Genomic DNA, 23,480 nt, shown 5'->3' on the forward strand with positions numbered 1-23,480 from the left:
TATTAAGATCACGAGTTGCCATTATAAACCTTGGCTGACCAATATTCCTAAAAGTCCGTTTAAAAGAGTACATCGTAATTGTACAAAAATTGATGACTACTATAGACAAAGTGAACTGATGGAGAAGAGATTTTTTAGAAAAAGGCTATAAAGAAAGTTGCTTGAGAGAGTGTAAAGATGCAGTTGCAAAAGAAAGTAGACAAAAGATAAAAGAAGAAGAAGATGACAACGTTACCTCCAAGAAAAATAATGAGAAAATGAGGCTGGCGTTTATCACTCAGTTTAGTGATAGTGCTGGCTTGATAAAAAATGCAGTAAGAAAAAACTGGGCGGTTTTAAAAACGACCCGGTTCTTGGAGGGTTAATTCCAGATAAGCCAACTGTAATATATAAGAAAGCGCCAAATATTAAAGACAAATGGGTTCATAGTTGTTTGCCTACACATCAACAAAAAAGTAAAAACCATTGATTCACTTGGTGCGGTTTCTGTGCGGTTTGCAAGGTGCGCACAAGAGAAAAGAGACAAATTAGAACTGAAGAGGTGACTTCAAACAGCATTGGAGTAACCTACACTGTGCGAGGAGAATTAACTTGTGAAAGTATGGGGGTCATCTACATGCTGGAGTGCCCATGTGGCCTCCAGTATGTTGGACGGACTTTTAGGAAGTTAAAAACTCGCTTACAGGAGCATTTAAGAAACATCAAAAAAGGAGTTGACACACATAGTGTCTCAGCTCACTTCAAGAAAGCACGTAATAAAAACCCACAGGGGTTAAAGTTTGTGGGCTTGGAAAGGGTTCAGATGAATTGGGGAGGGGAGGATCCGATTAAAAAAATAAATCAAAAGGAGGTCGAATGGATTTACCGTCTGCGTACACTGCAACCCGATGGGTTAAATATAGAATTTGATATCAAGACCTGTTTGAAGGGGTGATGGAAGACACCCAAAACAACCACGGTCCCATCAACATGGTTGTAAAGTATGTGTGCTTTTCATGTGAATAATGCTGGAGAAGAGGAATGCGGTTTTATCTGTATTGCAAGCTAATATCAAGATATGTCTGAAGGGGTTTTAAGATTTAAAAACAAAACAAAAAACTGCGGTTTTATGAACATGTGCGTTTTTGTATGTGAATAGGGCTGGAGAAGAGGAATGCGTTTTTTGCTGCTATGTAAACTGTGACGTAGAAGAAAAACAATTTATTTGCCTTATTAGAAAATGTGTTGATTGAGGATAATTTTATAGACTTGTTTGTATTGCCGATTTTATGGAGTTTTTTTGGAGTTGCACTTTTGGGATTGTTTAAATCGTCTATTTAACCGCCTCCGGACCGCCTAACGCAGGATCGCGTTCCGGAGGCGGCAGCTCTGCGCACAGTCACGCATATATGCGTCATCTCGCGAGACGCGAGATTTCGCTCAAAGCCGGCACGCGCATGCGCATCGCGGGCCGGCAAAAGTTAGAAGAGTATTTCGTCACCAGCCTGCCAGCCAATGATCGTGGCTGGCAGGCTGGCGATTTTCAAAAAATCAAATCACAAGCCAGATAACACATTATATTAGTAAATATGATCTGTTATATGGCTTGTCTGCTCCTCTGCTGGTCCTTTTCGTCGGTTGGTTCCAGCAGAGGAGCAGAGATCACTGTGAGTACCCACCAACACTACACTTAGCCCCAGATCACCCCCCATCACCCGAATTAACCCCTTGATCACCCCTTGATCGCCCTTGTCAATCACCTAGTAAAAGGAAAAAAGTGATCAGTGTAAACTGTCACTTTTTTTCCCCACTGGTATTGACTGATAGGTTTTAGGATAGTTTAGGCCCCTTGGTTAGGTAGTTTAGCGTCAGTTAGCGCCCAGCCCACCGCACTGCAGTCACTGATTCGCTGAATAGCTTAGCGCTAATCAGCATTTGTACTTTTATAGTATCTGTAAGTGATCAAAACTGATCACGGTCAGATCTATAATAGTATTAGTGTCACCTTAGCTCGCCCTCCACCCAAAACGCAGTGTTTGCCCGATCAGGCCTGATCGGTCGCCCACACGTGCGTTCACCCACGCCCGCCCTGCCGCAGTGACAAAAAATATATATTTTTTTGATCACTGCACAATCACTTTCCAAGCGCTGCGGCGATAAAAAAATCAGTTTTGATATTTTTTAGCAACCGCAGCGGCCTCCGGTACTTTGCTAGCCTCCCCTTTGTAAGACAGGCTTGCTTTTTTTCTTGGGTAGTCTCAGGGAATACCCCTAAATTTAGTAGTCCAAATGTCAAACAGGGGGTATTCTTCTGAAGAGGCCTACAGGATTCTGACCCAGTCGGATGAGGAATGGGAACCCTCATCTGACGAATCTAGCGGGTCAGAATATGAACCTGTAGAAAGCAGTGGCACTCTGACGAGGAGGTTGAGGTCCCTGATAGAACCAGGCGTACCCGGCCCCGTGTCGCTAGACCACAGGTTGCGCAGGATCCGCTTCAAGAGCAGCAGAGTGGGGCTGGCGCTGTCTGATCACGTGGTGAGGCATACACCAGCAGCGCAGCCCTCCCTGGACCTAGTACCAGCACTGCCGTACAATATGGTGAAGTGGCGAGCACCAGAAGGGCAGTTGAAGCTGGTACGGTGGCACGTGCAGTAGTTACCCCGTCGCAGCCACCGCACAGACAGGCCCGTAGACCCCCTAGCGTCCCTGAGGTGCTGGCAAATCCTGATTGGCAGTCCCCAACTTCAGCCACACCTGTAGTTCCCCCTTTCACCGCCCAGTCTGGAGTTCGGGTTGAGACGGCTCAGATCGGTTCGGCCCTGGGATTTTTTGAGCTGTTCTTGACTGCGGAGCTCTTGGACTTAGTTGTGGCAGAAACAAATCGGTATGCCACTCAATTTATATCCGCCAACCCGGGAAGCTTTTATGCCCAGCCTTTCCGGTGGAAACCAGTCCAAGTTTCCGAAATTAAAATTTTTCTGGGCCTTCTCCTCAACATGGGTCTAACCAAAAAGCATGAATTGCTGTCATATTGGTCTACGAACCCGATTCATCACATGCCCATGTTCTCTGCTGCTATGTCCAGGGCACGATTTGAGGCCATCATGCATTTCCTGCACTTTAGCCGACAACACCACCTCCCGTCCCAGAGGCCACCCAGCTTTTGACCGGCTCCACAAAATTCGGCCCCTCATAGACCACTTCAACCAGAAATTTCCAGATTTGTATACCCCAGAGCAAAACATCTGCGTAGACGAGTCCCTAATACATTTTACCGGGTGCCTTGGCTTCAAACAATACATCCCAAGCAAGCGCGCCCTGTATAGGGTCAAATTGTATAAGCTCTGTGAAAGAGCCACAGGCTATACCCACAAATTTCGGATCTATGAGGGAAAAGATCAGACCCTGGAGCCGGTCGGTTGCGCTGACTACCTGGGGAGCAGTGGGAGGACAGTCTGGGACTTGGTGTCACCCTTATTTGGCAAGGGGTACCATCTTTATGTGGACAATTTCTACACAAGTGTGGCCCTCTTCAGGCATTTGTTCCTAGAACAGATTGGCTGCTGTGGCACCGCGCAAACTAGTCGCGTGGGCTTCCCCCAATGGCTCGTTACCACCCGTCTTGCAAGGGGGGAGAGGGTTGCCTTGTGTAACGAAGAACTGCTCGCGGTGAAATGGAGAGACAAGCGTGACGTTTACATGCTCTCCTCCATTCACGCAGACACGACAATACAAATTGAGCGAGCAACCCGTGTCATTGAAAATCCCCTCTGTGTCCACGACTATAATTTGCTCATGGGAGGGGTGGACTTCAATGACCAGATGTTGTCTCCGTATTTAGTTTCCCGACGCACCAGACGCTGGTATAAGAAGGTGTCTGTATAATTAATTCAATTGGCTGCATATAATAGTTTTGTTCTCTACAGTAAGGCTGGGAGAACAGGATCCTTCCTCAAATTTCAGGAAGAGATCATCGAGAACCTCCTGTATCCAGGAGGTTCCGTGGCCCCAACCACCAGTGTAGTTAGCCGTCTACACGAGCGACATTTCCCCAGTGTCGTTCCTGGTACCTCAACCCAACAGTCACCCCGAAAAAGATGTTGTGTCTGTAGCAGGAGTGGAATAAGGCGTGACACCCGCTATTTCTGTCCTGACTGTCCTGACCACCCTGCCCTATGCTTTGGAGAGTGTTTCCGGAAGTACCACACACAGGTACACTTATCATAGGGATTGCATCTCACAGGACAGGCACACAGGGCTATTAGGGCCCTTTTACTCACAGCTGCTGCAAACCTCTCCTTTCACCTGGGATAAAGTGCATAATGTACTTCGCCACATCTTTGGGCGATTTGCGCTTTGCACATTGTCCCATGGGGAAGGAGAGGTTTGTCCTATAAAAGGTAAAAAAAAAAAAAAAAAAAAAAAAAACACCAGTAAGCAAAAAAGTTAACTTTCAGTTTGAAAAGTTTAAAAAAAAAGTTTATATGTTCTGTTCAAAAGTTATTATAAAGTTAATAAAATTTATTGCGTTGCGGCCTGGTTTTTTCTTTTTTGTTTTGTTTTTTTTACCTTCCAGGTGGACCAACCGATCGACTAGCTGCAGCACTGATGTGCATTCTGACAGAAGCATTGCGCTGCTGTCAGATTACACACAAGTCGGTGTATGCGGCGCTGCAAGATGAGATTTCTCTTCTGCAGTAAAAGATACGTTTGCCGAGGCATATGAGCTGAGGAGGTGGCGGTGTTCATATGCTTTGGCAAACACTTTGTATATATAAAAAAAAAAAATAAATCCCGGCAATGATTTATTCATCCACATCGATTGATGTGAATGGAGAAATATGGTTTGCCAGGGCATACGGGTAAAGTGGGTATGGATGTTGGGCGGAGCTCCTATGTCCTGGCAGACGCCTTTCCCATCCTTTTTTTTTTTTATTGGCAGAGATTTTTTCATCCACATTGATCGATGGGAATGAAGAAATCTGTGCCGTTCATTTTTTCTTTCAGCCCTGAGGCTGAACGGAAAAAAAAATCTCATTACCCGTATGCTCAATATAAGGAGAATAGCAGAAACTCCTAATGCTGGCCATACATGTAATGATTGCGGAGACCCTCAAATGCCAGGGCAGTACAAACACCCCACAAATAACACCATTTTGGAAAGAAGACACCCCAAGGTATTCGCTGAGGGGCATATTGAGTCCATGAAAGATTGACATTTTTGTCTCAAGTTAGCGGAAAGGGAGACTTTGTGAGAAAAAAACCAAAAAAATCAATTTCCGCTAACTTGTGGCAATTTTTTTTTTTTCTATGAACTCGCCATGCCCCTCATTGAATACCTTGGGGTGTCTTCTTTCCAAAATGGGGTCACATGTGGGGTATTTATACTGCCCTGGCTTTTTAGGGGCCCTAGAGCGTGAGAAGAAGTCTGGGATCCAAATGTCTAAAAATGCCCTCTTAAAAGGAATTTGGGCACCTTTGCGCATCTAGGCTGCAAAAAAGTGTCACACATGTGGTATCGCCGTACTCAGGAGAAGTTGGGGAATGTGTTTTGGGGTATCATTTTACATATACCCATGCTGGGTGAGAGAAATATCTTGGTCAAATGCCAACTTTGTATAAAAAAATGGGAAAAGTTGTCTTTTGCCGAGATATTTCTCTCACCCAGCATGGGTACATGTAAAATGACACCCCAAAACACATTGCCCAACTTCTCCTGAGTACGGAGATACCACATGTGTGACACTTTTTTGCAGCCTAGGTGGGCAAATGGGCCCACATTCCAAAGAGCACCTTTTAGGATTTCACCGGCCATTTTTTACAGATTCTGATTTCAAACTACTTACCACACATTAGGGCCCCTAGAATGCCAGGGCAGTATAACTACCCCACAAGTGACCCCATTTTGGAAAGAAGACACCCGAAGGTATTCCGTGAGGGGCATGGCGAGTTCCTAGAATTTTTTATTTTTTGTCACAAGTTAGCGGAAAATGATGATTTTTTTTTTTTTTTATACAAAGTCTCATATTCCACTAACTTGTGACAAAAAATACAAACTTCCATGAACTCACTATGCCCATAAGCGAATACCTTGGGGTGTCTTCTTTCCAAAATGGGGTCACTTGTGGGGTAGTTATACTGCCCTGGCATTCTAGGGGACCAAATGTGTGGTAAGTAGTTTGAAATCAAAATCTGTACAAAATGGCCGGTGAAATCCGAAAGGTGCTCTTTGGAATGTGGGCCCCTTTGCCCACCTAGGCTGCAAAAAAGTGTCACACATGTGGTATCTCCGTACTCAGGAGAAGTTGGGCAATGTCTTTTGGGGTGTCATTTTACATATACCCATGCTGGGTGAGAGAAATATCTTGGCAAAGACAACTTTTCCCATTTTTTTATACAAAGTTGGCATTTGACCAAGATATTTATCTCACCCAGCATGGGTATATGTAAAATGACACCCCAAAACACATTGCCCAACTTCTCCTGAGTATGGCGATACCACATGTGTGACACTTTTTTGCAGCCTAGGTGGGCAAAGGGGCCCACATTCCAAAGAGCACCTTTCGGATTTCACCGGCCATTTTGTACAGATTTTGATTTCAAACTACTTATCACACATTTGGGCCCCTAGAATGCCAGGGCAGTATAACTACCCCACAAGTGACCCCATTTTGGAAAGAAGACACCCCAAGGTATTTGCTAATGGGCATAGTGAGTTCATAGAAGTTTTTATTTTTCGTCACAAGTTAGTGGAATATGAGACTTTGTAAGAAAAAAATAAAATAAAAAAAATCATCATTTTCCGCTAACTTGTGACAAAAAAATAAAAAGTTCTATGAACTCACTATGCCCATCAGCGAATACCTTAGGTTGTCTACTTTCCAAAATGGGGTCATTTGTGGGGTGTTTGTACTGTCTGGCCATTGTAGAATCTCAGGAAACATGACAGGTGCTCAGAAAGTCAGAGCTGCTTCAAAAAGCGGAAATTCACATTTTTGTACCATAGTTTGTAAACGCTATAACTTTTACCCAAACCATTTTTTTTTTTACCCAAACATATTTTTTTTTATCAAAGACATGTAGAACAATAAATTTAGAGAAAAATTTATATATGGATGTCGTTTTCTTTGCAAAATTTTACAACTGAAAGTGAAAAATGTCATTTTTTTGCAAAAAAATCGTTAAATTTCGATTAATAACAAAAAAAGTTAAAATGTCAGCAGCAATGAAATACCACCAAATGAAAGCTCTATTAGTGAGAAGAAAAGGAGGTAAAATTCATTTGGGTGGTAAGTTGCATGACCGAGCAATAGATGATGAAAGTAGTGTAGGTCAGAAGTGTAAAAAGTGGCCTGGTCATTAAGGGTGTTTAAGCTAGGGGGGCTGAGGTGGTTAAAGGGGCTTCTGTCACCCCCCAAAAGTCTTTTTTCATTTTTGGGCTAATTAAAATCCTTATAGTGCGATTATTCAATATATAGTGCTCTTACCTTTTTCTGTGGTTTAGTTTCTTTAAAAACCGCACTTTTATAATATGTTAATTACCTCGCTACCAGCAAGTAGGGCGGTTACTTGCCGGTAGCCGCCGCATCCTCCTTTCAAAAAAACGCCCCCTCCTCCTGTTGATTGACAGGGCCCGCGAGCGCTCTCCTCCTCCGGCTGGCCCTGTCTGCGTTCCAAATCTCGCGCCTGCGCCGTACCGGTCTTCAGTCGGCGCAGGCGCACTGAGAGGAGGACGCTCGCTCGGCTGCTCCTTCCTCAGTGCGCATGCGCCGATGACGTCACATCTACACCCGGCGCAGGCGCACTGAGGAAGGCGCGGCCGAGCGAGCGTCGTCCTCTCAGTGCGCCTGCGCCGACTGAAGACCGGTACGGCGCAGGCGCGAGATTTGGAACACAGACGGGGCCAGCCGGAGGAGGAGAGCGCTCGCTGGCCCTGTCAATCAACAGGAGGAGGGGGCGTTTTTTTGAAAGGAGGATGCGGCGGCTACCAGCAAGTAACCGCCCTACTTGCTGGTAGCAAGGTAATTAACATATTATAAAAGTGCGGTTTTTAAAGAAACTAAACCACAGAAAAAGGTAACAGCGCTATATATTGAATAATCGCACTATAAGGATTTTAATTAGCCCAAAAATGAAAAATGACTTTGGGGGGGTGACAGAAACCCTTTAATTAGTACTCGCCTGAAAATAAAAGGGTGGGGAGAACAAGTGTATTCAGAGCAGCCCCTGATGAAGCAAGCGAAGGCGAAACTCGATTCTGAGCATCATTTTATACTTTTATATGCATGAGACTTTTTATCTATGTGAGTATAATAAAACCAATTGTTTAATGAAGTGTTGCGGTACCTTAACATCCAGGAGGTGAGAAATCTGAATGTGAAAGGAACCTTAAATCCAGTGATCGAGTGCATCTAAAGATACCATCCACCTACCTAATTCATCCACGCTCCTATGGAAAGCATTTTGAGCTGCGCGGTCTTCTTGTGGTATTAAATTTTGGCCATTGTATTCAATGGCAGTATTTTGTGCTGCCCGGTGGTATTTGGTTCTGCTGGTTTGGTATTTTGTGCTGCACTATGGTATTGCTGGTCCCACCTACTTCTTCTGTCCTGTATTCACCTTGTGTTGGTCTTCTGTCAGTATGGACCCACCATTTTTTTCCCCAGGGTCTGTATATGGACTCCATATTATGGAGGTGCTCTGTTGGAGGATGCATGTAAGGAGATGATGAACTATGTAATATAATATACTTTAAGTTCACCGTCCACCCCTGTATATTCCTGCTCTGGCGAGTTGGACTGTGGAAAGTGCGGCCACTATGCTGTAATGCAAACATAATCTCCCAGAATTCAGTGCAGCTCGATCAGTGCATGATCAGCTAAATGCATTGTATGGTGGCTGCTGACAGGGTGTTGATGGATGCTAGCAGCAGTCAGCAGAAATGCAGGTCCTGATCAGGATCAGTAATGAGTTAAATTAAACACTCATCCCTCATCTGTAACTGAACACTCCATGTGACTGCATATAACTGTTGATCTGTCCCTCAGGTTGGAATAGTTGGAAGGACGGGAGCTGGAAAATCTTCCCTTACGAATTGCCTCTTCCGGATCATCGAGGCAGCAGGGGGGAAGATAATCATTGATGGTCTGGACATCTCCACCATTGGCCTCCATGATCTGCGCAACAAACTAACTATAATTCCTCAGGTAATTCACCCATCATTTATGGCTGACTAGAAGGCTAGCTTTCATATGTAAGAAGTTTAATCACATAGTTATTATCGCCAGTGTTTTGTTTTTGCTTTGCTGCAACCAGTCACTGGTCTCAGTGGTAAAACTGTGATTGGTCTCATGGCTGAGGCCAGTACACCCCTCCTTCCCCTTGGCCCATTTCTTTATGATCATGTTCATCCCCTTTAAATTTAAAATGATGTCTGCCTGTAATCACCACAAGGGGGAGCTTACATGCTTTCTGCACATTGTGTTTATATAGACCTAAGTGTCTAAACGGTAGAAAGCTCCCTCTAGTGGTGGTTGTATGCAAACATAATTTTCTCATTTTAAAGAGGTTGTCCCACATGGGACATTAATGGCATATTAAAAGGATGTGCCATAAGCAGGGGCGGATTGGCCATAGACCCTACAGGGAAATTTCCCGGTGGGCCGATGCCCAGGAGGCCACTCAAGCCCTCTTGATGGCTGCAGGCCAGATACATAATGATGTAATGCTCAACAGCAGGTGCCCTCCTGAACTCAACAGTATTACCATCCTCATAACAGTGATACAGTTGAATACTATGGTTGGGCGGCAGCATTATGTGCTGTCCTGTGCTATTTGGTTCTGCTGGAGCGGTGTTCTGCGCTGCACTATGGTATTGCAGGCCCTGCCTAATTCTATTGTGCCCGCCTACTTGTTTTGGCCCGTCTTCTGTCAATTTAGACCCACTTACAACATGGGGCCACTTTTATTTTTTCCAGGGCCACTTTAAGTTCCCAATCCGCCCCTGGCCATAAGTGTCCAGTAAGTGTGGTTTCCACCTCTGGGATCCGCTCCCATCACAAAAACAGGGCCTGAAGAAAATGTAGAGCAATCTGTGCATACGTACCCACCCTCTATTCACTGCTGTGGGACTGAAATTGCCGAGCACTGGTTTGGCTATTTTCGGAAATCCCATAGCAGTGAGTGGAGGGGTAGCCGCGCATGCATGATGTGCTTTCTGTTCACTTTGGGGCCCTGTTCTTGAGACAGGAGCAGGTTCCTGGGATCAGCACCTATCAGACAATTATGACATATCCTGTTTATATATCATAAATGTCCCAGATGGAACAATCCCTTTAATTCTGTCTATGCGGGGAATTCAAATATTTGTCTCAGCAAAAAGGGCTCTGACCACTATAGAGATCTAATATAAAATCCATCAACACATAATAATGGATTGGTTTAAATAAAAATAAAAAAACAAAAAATGATGTTCATGGGTGAAAAAAATTACACGCTCCCTTATAGACATGCAATGTTAGTTATCACCCCTAATGTCTTGAGAAACGGATTTTTCTATAGAGGAAATAATTTAAAAAATCTAACATGGCTGACTTATTAACCCCCACTTCTCCAGACTGGGGCAAAGCTATAAGCTGTGCATAGGTGACTGCTGCACCCAGGCCCTGGTGTCTGATGGGGCACCCGATGCTACATAAAGACACCAGTATTACAAATGTCATATGGTAGGCGGGGACCCTTTTACAGATTTTGCATGTACATTAGTGCACATTAAGTGGATGGTGGGCCCAAATTTTGCAGTGTAGGGGGCTGCCATAGGAATGAATTGGGTGTGCTGCGACACATGTATTGGAAAAAATATCAAACTGCTGAATTTTTTTGGAGATTGGGATGTTGCAGTTGCAGCCTACTTGCGAGCTGCGCTGTGACCGGATTCATTTCTGTGTCAGCCCTGCTACACTGCTACGTCCAAAATCACTGTGTGGCCGTACCCTAAATCATCAGCAGATCCCACACCCCAAATAACTAATTATGTCCATAGCTGCGTGTATAAAGTCGCTGTGCGGTGCTTTACAGATCGCACTTATCAAACCTAACACTAGGTGGCAGCAGTTACACGTGTAGCGCTATAGTGAGCGGTATATCTGTAAATGACCTGGATAAATGAGAACCTTCGCAGACATAGTGAGCAGCGACTGTTTACTCAGCAAAAAATTACATTTGCTTTCCTCCACTTTCTTGATGTTTGAGGTTTCCTGGCAAGACTTAGCTTGTAAAATTAAATTTCACAGGCGGCTTAACAGCATGTGGATATCTAATATATATAAGGATTACATCACTCACATCAAGTATTTGAAATCTGTGAGCTGGAAACTATTAAGATGCCAGAAAAATGAGTCCACTGTGATGTGGACACAATAGCGGCTCACCCAACAATAGTAGTCACCTTGTTTTCTTAGCAGGAAAAATAAGTGACCCCCAACTGTGCGTGGAGGGATGACATCAAATTCTTCTACATATTGTAATCTGCTATAGGAACATGTATGAGTATAAATTCCCAGAATCGTTCACTTTCTCTGCTCTTAAAAACTGCACAGATCTTCTGCTGTCAATCCACTGCATACAATGAATGTGCAGAGCAGAGTTGTATCCAAGAGCACCATGAAAATAAATCTGCCTATCAGTTCATAATCAAGAAATGTGACATAAAGCCAACTAAATTACAAAAAACAAGATGGCTGCACACCATTATACACTGGGAACACAAAAATAACACATCCTAGATCTGAATTAATTAAATATTCTTCTGAAATACTTTGTTCTTTACATAGTTGAATGTGCTGACAACAAAATCACACAAAAATTAAAAAATGGAAATCCAATTTTTCAACCCATGGAGGTCTGGATTTGGAGTCACACTCAAAATTAAAGTGGAGAAACACACTACAGGCTGATCCAACTTTGATGTAATGTCCTTAAAACAAGTCAAAATGAGGCTCAGTAGTGTGTGTGGCCTCCACGTGCCTGTATGACCTCCCTACAACGCCTGTGCATGCTCCTGATGAGGTGGCGGACGGTCTCCTGAGGGATCTCCTCCCAGACCTGGACTAAAGCATCTGCCAACTCCTGGACAGTCTGTGGTGCAACGTGACGTTGGTGGATAGAGTGAGACATGATATCCCAGATGTGCTCAATTGGATTCAGGTCTGGGGAACAGGCGGGCCAGTCCATAGCATCAATACCTTCGTCTTGCAGGAACTGCTGACACACTCCAGCCACATGAGGTATAGCATTGTCTTGCATTAGGAGGAACCCAGGGCCAACCGCACCAGCATATGGTCTCACAAGGGGTCTGAGGATCTCATCTCGGTACCTAATGGCAGTCAGGCTACCTCTGGCGAGCACATGGAGGGCTGTGCGGCCCTCCAAAAAAAAAGCCACCCCACACCATTACTGACCCAATGTCAAACCGATCATGCTGGAGGATGTTGCAGGCAGCAGAACGTTCTCTACGGCGTCTCCAGACTCTGTCACGTCTGTCACATGTGCTCAGTGTGAACCTGCTTTCATCTGTGAAGAACACAGGGCGCCAGTGGCGAATTTGGCAATCTTGGTGTTCTCTGGCAAATGCCAAACGTCCTGCACGGTGTTGGGCTGTAAGCACAACCCCCACCTGTGGATGTCGGGCCCTCATATCACCCTCATGGAGTCTGTTTCTAACCGTTTGAGCAGACACATGCACATTTGTGGCCTGCTGGAGGTCATTTTGCAGGGCTCTGGCAGTGCTCCTCCTGTTCCTCCTTGCACAAAGGCGGAGGTAGCGGTCCTGCTGCTGGGTTGTTGCCCTCCTACGGCCTCCTCCACGTCTCCTGATGTACTGGCCTGTCTCCTGGTAGCGCCTCCATGCTCTGGACACTACTCTGACAGACACAGCAAACCTTCTTGCCACAGCTCGCATTGATGTGCCATCCTGGATAAGCTGCACTACCTGAGCCACTTGTGTGGGTTATAGACTCCGTCTCATGCTACCACTAGAGTGAAAGCACCGCCAGCATTCAAAAGTGACCAAAACATCAGCCAGGAAGCATAGGAACTGAGAAGTGGTCTGTGGTCACCACCTGCAGAACCACTCCTTTATTGGGGGTGTCTTGCTAATTGCCTATAATTTCCATCTGTTGTCTATCCCATTTGCACAACAGCATGTGAAATTGATTGTCACTCAGTGTTGCTTCCTAAGTGGACAGTTTGATTTCACAGAAGTGTGATTGACTTGGAGTTACATTGTGTTGTTTAGGTGTTTCCTTTATTTTTTTTGAGCAGTGTATATACAAACAATAGAGCTAAGAAATGGGGGTCATTCTAGATAAAAGTGGTACAATACCGACTATAAATGAGTATACATGAATAATGGAAGCTCTTAGCGCACATACAGTACAGACCAAAAGTTTGGACACACCTTCTCATTCAAAGAGTTTTCTTTATTTTCATGACTATGAAGGCATCAAAACTATGAATTTACACATGTGGAATTATATACATAACAAACAAGTGTGAAACAACTGAAAATATGTCATATTCTAGGTTCTTCAAAGTAGCCACCTTTTGCTTTGATTACTGCTTTGCACACTCTTGGCATTCTCTTGATGAGCTTCAAGAGGTAGTCCCCTGAAATGGTCTTCCAACAGTCTTGAAGGAGTTCCCAGAGATACTTAGCACTTGTTGGCCCTTTTGCCTTCACTCTGCTGTCCAGCTCACCCCAAACCATCTCGATTGGGTTCAGGTCCGGTGACTGTGGAGGCCAGGTCATCTGGCGCAGCACCCCATCACTCTCCTTCATGGTCAAATAGCCCTTACTTTCAAAGTTTTCCCAATTTTTCAGCTGACTGACTGACCTTCATTTCTTAAAGTAATGATGGCCACTTGTTTTTCTTTACTTAGCTGCTTTTTTCTTGCCATAATACCAATTCTAACAGTCTATTCAGTAGGACTATCAGCTGTGTATCCACCTGACTTCTCCTCAACGCCACTGATGGTCCCAACCCCATTTATAAGGCAAGAAATCCCACTTATTAAACCTGACAGGGCACACCTGTGAAGTGAAAACCATTTCAGGGGACTACCTCTTGAAGCTCATCAAGAGAATGCCAAGAGTGTGCAAAGCAGTAATCAAAGCAAAAAGTGGCTACTTTGAAGAACCTAGAATATGACATATTTTCAGTTGTTTCACACTTGTTTGTTATGTATATAATTCCAGATGTGTTAATTCATAGTTTTGATGCCTTCAGTGTGAATCTACAATGTTCATAGTCATGAAAATAAAGAAAACTCTTTGAATGAGAAGGTGCGTCCAAACTTTTGGTCTGTACTGTACGTGTCGGGCCCATCTACCAGGCGTCAAGGTGGCTTCCGCAGATGGGTCCCTATCACTAAAGAAATTGCCTCACTTTGGACTTACTTAAGCCTACAATATTCAGGACAGTGTAGGAACCAGCTACAAACGTACTCTGCTCAGAAGTCCCAGGTAGATGCGCGTGTCCAGTCTAAAAGAGGTGCTACCCTTAATATATTGCAAGAAAATTTAGACTAAAACCTTCAGGATCACAGGTGCATATCCATGAGGCAAACATAGTTACAAAAAACAAAATGGCTGCACACCATTATATATACAAACAATAGAGCTAAGAAATGGGGGTCATTCTAGATAAAAGTGGTAAATTACGACTATACATGAATAATGGAAGCTCTTAGCGCACATACGTGTCGGGCCTATCTACCAGGCGTCAAGGTGGCTTCCGCAGATGGGTTGTTTTTTGTAATTATGTTTGCTTCATGGATATGCACCTGTGATCCTGAAGGTTTTAGTCAAAATTTTCTTGTAATATATTGGGGGTGGCACCTCTTTTAGACTGAACACTCCCATCTACCTGTGACTTCTGAGCAGAGTATGTTTGTAGCTGGTTCCTACACTGCCCTGAATATTGTAGGCTTAAGTGAGTCCAAAGTGAGGCAGTTTCTTTAGTGATAGGGACCCATCTGTGGAAGCCACCTTGACGCCTGGTAGATGGGCCCGACACGTATGTGCGCTAAGAGCTTCCATTTTTCATGTATACTCATTTATAGTCGGTATTGTACCACTTTTATCTAGAATGACCCCCATTTCTTAGCTCTATTGTTTCTATATATAATGGTGTGCAGCCATTTTGTTTTTTGTAATTATGTTTGCCTCATGGATAAAGCAAACTATGTAGTAAATGTCACAAGACAGAATAAGAAATCTGATAAAGTAACTTAAAGGGGTTCTGCAGTTTGTTTAAACTGATGATCTATCCACTGGATAGATCATAAGCATCTGATCGGCGGGGGTCCGACACCCGGGACCCCCGCCAATAAGCTGTTTGAGAATGCAGCGGCGCTCTAGGAGTGCAGCAGCCTTCTCACTGTTTACCGCAGGCCCAGTCACGTCACGACTAGTATCAACTTGCCTGGGTGAGGCTAAGCTCCATTCAAGTGAACAGAGCTTAGCCGCGCCAAGGCCAGTTGATACTAGTCGTGACGTCACTGGGCCTGCGGTAAACAGTGAGAAGGCCGTGGCGCTCCTGGAGCTCCGCTGCCTTCTCAAACAGCTGATCAGCAGGGGTCCCGGGTGTCAGACCCCCGCCGATCAGATGCTTATGATCTATCCAGTGGATAGATCATCAGTTTAAACAAACTGCAGAACCCCTTTAAGAAATGGAGAAAGCATCAGCACATATAAGACCTAGTTACATTGTTAATGAATTAATAATGGAGGAATCTCCCTGCAGCTATTAGATTAATTACATGGAGAAGCAGAGAGGTGGTGCTGTCAGCGTCTCCATCATTTAAAGGGAGGCTATGTGTGTTTTCATTATTTACAAGGAGGCAACACTATGTGTGCCTAATGTATTTACAGGGAGAGACAAGGAGACAGTACTATCTGTGTCTACATTATATACATGGACACACAAGGAGACAGTACTATCCGTGTCTACATTATATACATGGACACAGTACTATCCGTGTCTACATTATATACATGGACACACATGGAGACAGTACTATCTGTGTCTACATTATATACATGGACACACAAGGAGACAGTACTATCTGTGTCTACATTATATACATGGTCACACATGGAGACAGTACTATCTGTGTCTACATTATATACATGGACACACATGGAGACTGTACTATCTGTGTCTACATTATATACATGGACACACATGGAGACTGTACTATCTGTGTCTACATTATATACATGGACACACATGGAGACAGTACTATCTGTGTCTACATTATATACATGGACACACATGGAGACAGTACTATCTGTGTCTACATTATATACATGGACACACATGGAGACTGTACTATCTGTGTCTACATTATATACATGGACACACATGGAGACTGTACTATCTGTGTCTACATTATATACATCGACACACAAGGAGACAGTACTATCTGTGTCTACATTATATACATGGACACACATGGAGACAGTACTATCTGTGTCTACATTATTTACAAGGAGAGACAGAGAGGCAGTACTATATGGTCTTTCTTCAAGGAGACCAGGCAGCAGTACTATCAGTGCTAGTGTACTGTAATTGAGGTGGAAAAACAATGAGACAGGGACTAATTTGTAAATATTACCAATATTTTCAGGGATAGACTGGAGGTAACAAAATATATGATTACATAATTTTGCAGGCAAATGGATATCTATAACACGTGGAAGGGTTGGTGGCGGGTTACCACAGCAGTTTGGCTCCCGTAAAGCAATAGTGATATCACTGCCTTGCAGTCCGTTGGCCTTTCCACTTATTGTACTTTTCCTCTGTAGGACCCGGTGCTGTTCTCTGGGACACTAAGGATGAATTTGGACCCGTTCAATCAGTACACGGATGAAGAAGTCTGGAAAGCTCTTGAACTCTCTCACCTCAAGCCATATGTAGAAGAGCTGCAGGAAAAGCTCTTCTACGAAGTAAGTGAAGGAGGAGAGAACCTAAGGTAAGAGCACAGCCGCACTGAGGAGTCTCCTATCTTGTGTTAATCACAGCAGGCTCCTTCTGACAGACAAATCTTAAGACACAAGTTGCTCCCCCATACGCCCCCCCCCCCCCACCACTTGGCTAAATGACATTTATTAAGCCACTTTGTATTTTTAGTGATTTGTTAATTTCACAGATTTAGTTATTTACCAAATTCTGCACATCTTCACATTCACACCTTGTCATGCTCTTGCTTCTACTTTTAATCTACTTCAGTCCAAATTATATCCCGTTTTCATTGTAAAATTGAACTTGGAAACGTGTACATTGTCTTGCATTTTCCTCACAAATGTTGTTGTGTGCAGTGTCGGGCAGAGGCAGCTGGTGTGTCTGGCTCGAGCGCTACTTCGCAAATCCAAGATCCTCATTATGGATGAAGCGACGGCCGCCGTGGATCTGGAGACGGATAATTTAATCCAGAGGACCATCCGCAGTGAATTTGCAGACTGCACAGTGTTGACCATTGCACATCGGCTGCACACCATCATGGACAGTAACAAGTAAGGACAATGCTTATCTTCCCTTCTCCTTAGGCTCAATCATGTCAGACACTGGGCAGCATAGGTGTTAGTGCAGAGTCATGGCTGACAACCTCTGTAGGCACGGTCCATGGTTTGACAGGGCCTCATGTTTGGTGTATTTCTACTCATAATGTGTTGTCCTGTTAGTGACCTTGTTTCTTTATTAGATTCTCCCCTGTGTCCGACCACTCATCTGCTTTGTGATTCTGGACCCTGTTATTTCACTTGTCCTGCACATATTAAGGGGAAAGGGGATGTAAACCTGTAGGCCTTTACTGGGGACCTCACAAGATAAACATCCTGCAGACTGTCCAGAGACAGAACTCCTTGGAATGTGGTGAAGGAGTGGGGGTCAGTATGGACTTCACCTTTTGCTCAAGGACCCTCTAGAATATGCTGGGCTGATAAGTAGAAGGGTGGTTGGGGACTGCTAATTATTCAAAGACTGACCAGCCAGAGGTTATTTTGGAGAGACAAAGTAGAGGCAGTTGGGGGTGGTAGTTGCAGTTGCTGTTGTGTACTTAAGTGTCAGGATCTGTGTTGAGGCCAGATCCTGGGGCCATGTGTGGTGATTGTCTGGTCGGGAAGATGTTTTGAGGCTATCTCCTGAGATATCACTGTTAGATTAGATTATAAACAAAATGCTTGAGCTCTGCCTGGATCGTCTAGCCGCTGTATGAAGGACCCTCAAGTCGTCCTCTCGTGGCATTCTAGGTTATTTAATTGCATAGTTGCTGTATATTCTGTTCTGGCATTTTGTATGACTTTCCCGACCAACGTTCACCACACCTGATTGACATCACATGAGTGTGTGAAAGGAACTGACAACTGTAAGCCTATATCTGACTCATAAAAAGTGGTTGTCACATTTCAAGTCCACTGAGTTCTTGACCTGAGTAGATACTGTCCCCTATGTACAGTAAAAGAATATGTACTTCAATGAGTAAGTACATTAAAGGCAGACTATGAGCTGTAACCCAGGGCTAGGACTGCTCGAGAGTTGTAGTTGTTTTGCTAGAAGTCCTAGTGATTTTCCAAGTTTCATCTTAGAAAATCATGGACACTTCCAGGTTTTAAAACAACTAAAATGGATTCTGTAAGTTAAAATAGTAGTATAATAGCATATTTTGTCTTTCGTTTTTAGGGTCATGGTGTTGGACGCTGGAAAGATAATAGAATATGGTAGTCCAGAAGACCTCCTGGTGAGCAAAGGACACTTTGCCTCTATGGCCAGAGATGCTGGCATTGAAGACACCAACACCACATCACTGTGAGCCTAGAGGATGTAGACGTGTGTGATGAGACCTCAGCACGGACTCTCTTAGAACTCTTTGAGCCTTGACTGCTGCCAAGCCAAGACAAGTCATGAAGCAATGTAAACTTTGGGAAAAAGATTATTAGCAGTGGAGGGGAATATTGTTGATTGGAAAGTGGATTATAAGCTAAGATGAGCAATCTTGTGTGATGTCATTGAATTTATAGTAACAAGTGAATATATGGTAATAATTATGTGACTGTACCACTGTCCATATGGCTTCATTATTCCTTCTCTGTAAAAGTCTTGGGTACTTTGGCGGAACATGGCATATTTAAATCCTGCATCTTTGAGACACTTTTTTGACTGAGGGAAAATGTGATCTCTTGCAATTGACTTCAACTGCGAAGCCAGGGTAGACATGGGTATGAGCATCATACTTGTGAAGCATAGGAGGCTGTCCTGGTCTCTGTTTCAAAAACCTTGCTATAAAAGTTCATGGAGGTGCCCCAGGCCAGCTAAGCTGTGTGGGAATGCAATGGGCACCTTCTACTGCATGTATGGTGGAGAAGCTGCCATGGCTAAGTTTTGTCACCAAGAGTTTTTCAAAGACTTTTTGCGAGGCACAACCTTCTGTGTCTTTGGGTATGCCAACAAACTGTAAGTTTCAGCAGTGGATTCTTTTCTCCTGGATTCTAGTTGTGACACCCGGTCATCCAAGGAACTATATTTTTTTCTTCTGCTTCAGACCAGTGCCCCTTTTTCTTGTATGTTGGGTTATCATGGCAAATAAGGCAGATGTCCACTTGCATCTATCTAAGATGTTAAGGTCATTTGACACTGGTGGGTAGCTAACAAGACTTTCTGCGTGCCGCTTTGTGGCTCACTTTGGGCATGGGATTTTCTGGTTTAAGGAGATTCATCTTCAGGTGCCGTTCTTTGGAATTTGTCCAGTATCAATTTTTTTTGCTATGAGGCATTTGCATCTCCCTTTGAAGGCATGATGGATATTCTGTAGGTGCTGTGATACCACAGGTACATCCAATTGTCCAGACGGAGTTGTAGTTTGCAACAGGTACAGTGCCACATCTTGGAGGTCACTTCCTCTAATAACCATTATCTTCTCATTTCTACATAATTTTGTGAATGAACTGTCTTACTGTGTATTTATGTAAATATTAAACACATTTAAAATTGAATACTGGTACTTAATTGGAATTTGTCACCAGACAGAGCATCTAAATGGTTGTCAATTGAAAACCCCCTTTTAGGCAGCTGTCCCCAACTGTAAGCCAGAGTGAAGGGCATATACAAAGAGTGTCCTTCCCTGGAGGACCTGTTATATCCATGCATTTTAAAAAACCAGCAATCATTTAATTGTAAAGGTGTAATGCTTCATTTCTCCTGTGATGGTGCTGCAGGAAAAGGGCACATTTGTTGCTGGATCTCCCCATAGATCACAGCTGATTGCTGAGGGTCAAGCAGCAGGACATCCTTTAACAAGCTTATAATTGTGTGACAAAATGGGATTGTCCAAACCAATGACTTTCAATGTTATCGCAGCCACAACTGTACAGTTCCCTGCTCCTGTGTTGGGGGAGGTTATGCTCATATTATCTTGTACTCATTCACAAGCTTTGCCAGCAGAATCTATGTGGGTTCTGCCTAGATTTAGGTATGACTATACTATAAAGATACCATAAGGCATCTGAGGAAACATGGTATATGGAATTCAACTGAGAACTTTTGTATACTGATATATGAAGCTAGACGCGCAGGTAGAGTATGGCTCCATAAATGCCATCTTACAGCTCGTTACAACTGACAGGTTGTAAGAATCTGTAATACTGTAGTGTGCATGAGGCCTTAAAACAGGCCGCCTTACAAAATTGTTTTATCTAAATGAATACATGTAGACAGACTGTATTAACCCCTTTCTGATGCAGTGTTTTTGTTTTTTGCTCCCTGCCTTCCCGGAGCCATAATTTTTCCTTCACATAGCCGTATGGGGCTCTTTTTTTTGTGGGACAAGTTGCACTTTCTAATGGAATAATTTAATGTTGCATAGACCATAGTGGGAAGCTGGCAAAAAATTCCAAATGAGGTGGAATTGGAAAAAAAACCTTATTTCCATCACAGCTTTACGGCTTTAGTTTTTACGGCGTTCACTATATGGTAAGACTGACTTGTGCTTTTCTTTCTCCAGTTCAGTACGATTACGGTGATGCTATACACGTGTAGTTTTTCTTGTGTTTTAAGTGGGACGAGTCATAGTTTTTGTTAATACCATTTTGGGGTGTGCATGACTTTTTGATTGCTTCTTATTCAATTTTTGGGGGGGGGTGAAGTGAAGCAAAAACGGCGAATCAACGATTTAAATTTTTTTCCCCGTTATGCCATAAGTATGTGATAAGTTAAAAAAAATTTTTTTTAATACTACAGGTGTTTTAGCCATGACATCTGAGGGATTAAATGCCCGCGATCGCCATTACCACCAATCGCAGACATTAGCCCCTGGTGTCTACTGTATGAAACAGGCACCTGCTAGCTATGGCAATCTCTCAGCACCAGAGCAGGTGCCGTGTTTAAAGACCTGACAGGGCCAGGCAGTGTAAACGTGATCACACTTGACCCTGTCAATCAAAGTGGAGAAGGCGTGGCAGTTGCCTCTAGGTGTAATGGCAACGCCTACCTTGCTCCTAGAGGCTCATTTGCATATATTAAAACATAATTTTTCTCAGCAATTTGTCTGAGATATTCCAACAGGGTGCCACACCCTGCAATTTTTATTTTATTTTAACTCAGTAAGTTACCTAAAGGAGGTTATCAGTTATCGCATGTGTATATTTAATCTATTTTATTTAATGTTTGTGTGTGTCGTTAAGATATCGACAGTATCCCCCATAACAGTGGCCTCCACAGTCCCCCACCCCTTAACACTGACCTCCACAGCAGCCCATCCCCTTAACTTTGACCTTCACAGCAGGCCGCCCCTTTAACAGTGAGTTTCACAGCACCCCACTCCCTTGACAGTGACCTCCTCAGGGGCCTGCTGCTTTAACAGTGACCTCACAGTACCCTGCCCCCTTAACAGTGACCTCCACAGCAGTTGCCCATTTAATATTGGCCCCTGCCAAGTAGTGCACAGAACACACCAGACATGTAGTACATAGACATTACAGCGGCTAGCTGGATACATTGTAAAGACTTCATAAAGTATCAACAGTATATCTGTGTAAGCCTATAAAATAGCTATTTTAACTGCAAAATGTATTTAAATACCATACACACCACCGCAGCACCGCAGACCCCCCACCTTGATTCAGAGCATCTCCATCCCGTCAGACAGCCACGGGCCCCAGATCTGCTCAAATCTCCCTGGGTTTCCTCGTACGACATAAGTGATTCTGTACATTGGCAAAACCTCATCAATAAGCTGCACCCACTGCTGGACCAAGGGGACCTTTGGGGGCTTCCAATTCAGCAGAATAACCTTTCTAGTATAAAACATTAGGAGACGATATAATATCCTAGAATATTTAGCTTGCATCAGTTCATTGACCAAACCTAGCAAACTATTTTCCGGGGCGCACATCTCCGGCAAACCCAACTTCAAACTTAAGAACTCATGAACCGCTGACCAATATCTCGCTATTACTTGACAGTCCCAGACCATATGAAACAGAGTGCCCCTCCCTCTATTACACCTGGTACATTGCGAACTAGTAAGTTTGCGCATACATTCTTAAATAAACCCTGTGCAACCATTTAACCTGTATCAGCTGGTCTCTAGCACATATGACTGTGTTTCTCCAGTCATACATCAGCTCCTTTTCATGTCTATCCTCTAAGCCCGGGATATCTACCTTCCATTTTGCTATGGCACTGGACAACAGGGAAGTCTGTCGGTTCAGCAGTAATAAATAAAAGGAAGAAACTGGTTTGTATAGTGTTGTCTGTCTGTCAATTTTTTCAACTTCTCCGTACTCTACCTTGATCCTGCCCCTTCCGAATTGTTCAGTGCAAGCATCTCTAAGTTGGAGATATCTATATAGACAAGACTGGCGTAGGAGGAATTCGTTCTTTAGATCTACATAGTTTTTAATGAGTCCCCCCGTGCACAGTTGTGTCAAATATTTAACCCTATTCTTCGGCCAGAACTCAAAATCTTGCATTTTCTGCAACTCTGGTAGTTTGGAATTCTTCCATAACGGCATTACCAGAGACCAAGCCTCCCCCCACACCCAAGCACACTGGTTCCATACTTTAATAACTGCTTTCATGTTAGAAGTGAGACATCGAACTGAGTAATTACCCGCTCTATAGGGAAAATTTGTCAAAGCTTCGTAGGACCCCAAGAGCTCCACTTCCATTACCGTCGCTGGATTATTGGCATCTGCTTTTACCCACCAGCTTGCATATGACAATTGAGTTGCTCAATAATATTTATACAAATCTGGTAGGGCCAGACCCCCCTTGGTACATGGCGCTCTGAGAATGTCTTTAGCTAGTAACTGTCTCTTATTGGCCCAAAGGAAGGGGGTCAACATTTTGTCAATTGCCACAAAGTGGGATTTCAGAGGGGCTATTGGTGTCGCCCTGTACAGATACACTGCGTGCAGAATTATTAGGCAAATGAGTATTTTG

The 23,480-nt window shown here is 43.8% G+C and overlaps 1 protein-coding gene across 1 annotated transcript in view; it reads left to right on the forward strand.

Moving 5' to 3' along the window:
- Positions 1-19,534, forward strand: part of LOC121003103 (canalicular multispecific organic anion transporter 1-like) — a 150,110-nt gene extending 130,576 nt beyond the window's left edge. The window contains exons 29-32 of the mRNA XM_040434681.1: positions 9,030-9,188; positions 16,850-17,016; positions 17,363-17,557; positions 18,723-19,534. Coding sequence (XP_040290615.1) covers positions 9,030-9,188; positions 16,850-17,016; positions 17,363-17,557; positions 18,723-18,852 — 651 coding nt within the window. The 3' untranslated portion in view covers positions 18,853-19,534. The remainder of the gene's footprint in view (positions 1-9,029; positions 9,189-16,849; positions 17,017-17,362; positions 17,558-18,722) is intronic.
- The last annotated feature ends 3,946 nt before the right edge of the window (positions 19,535-23,480 follow it).

This window comes from Bufo bufo, chromosome 6, assembly GCF_905171765.1.
Source record: "Bufo bufo chromosome 6, aBufBuf1.1, whole genome shotgun sequence".
NCBI classification, from domain to species: Eukaryota; Metazoa; Chordata; class Amphibia; order Anura; family Bufonidae; genus Bufo; species Bufo bufo.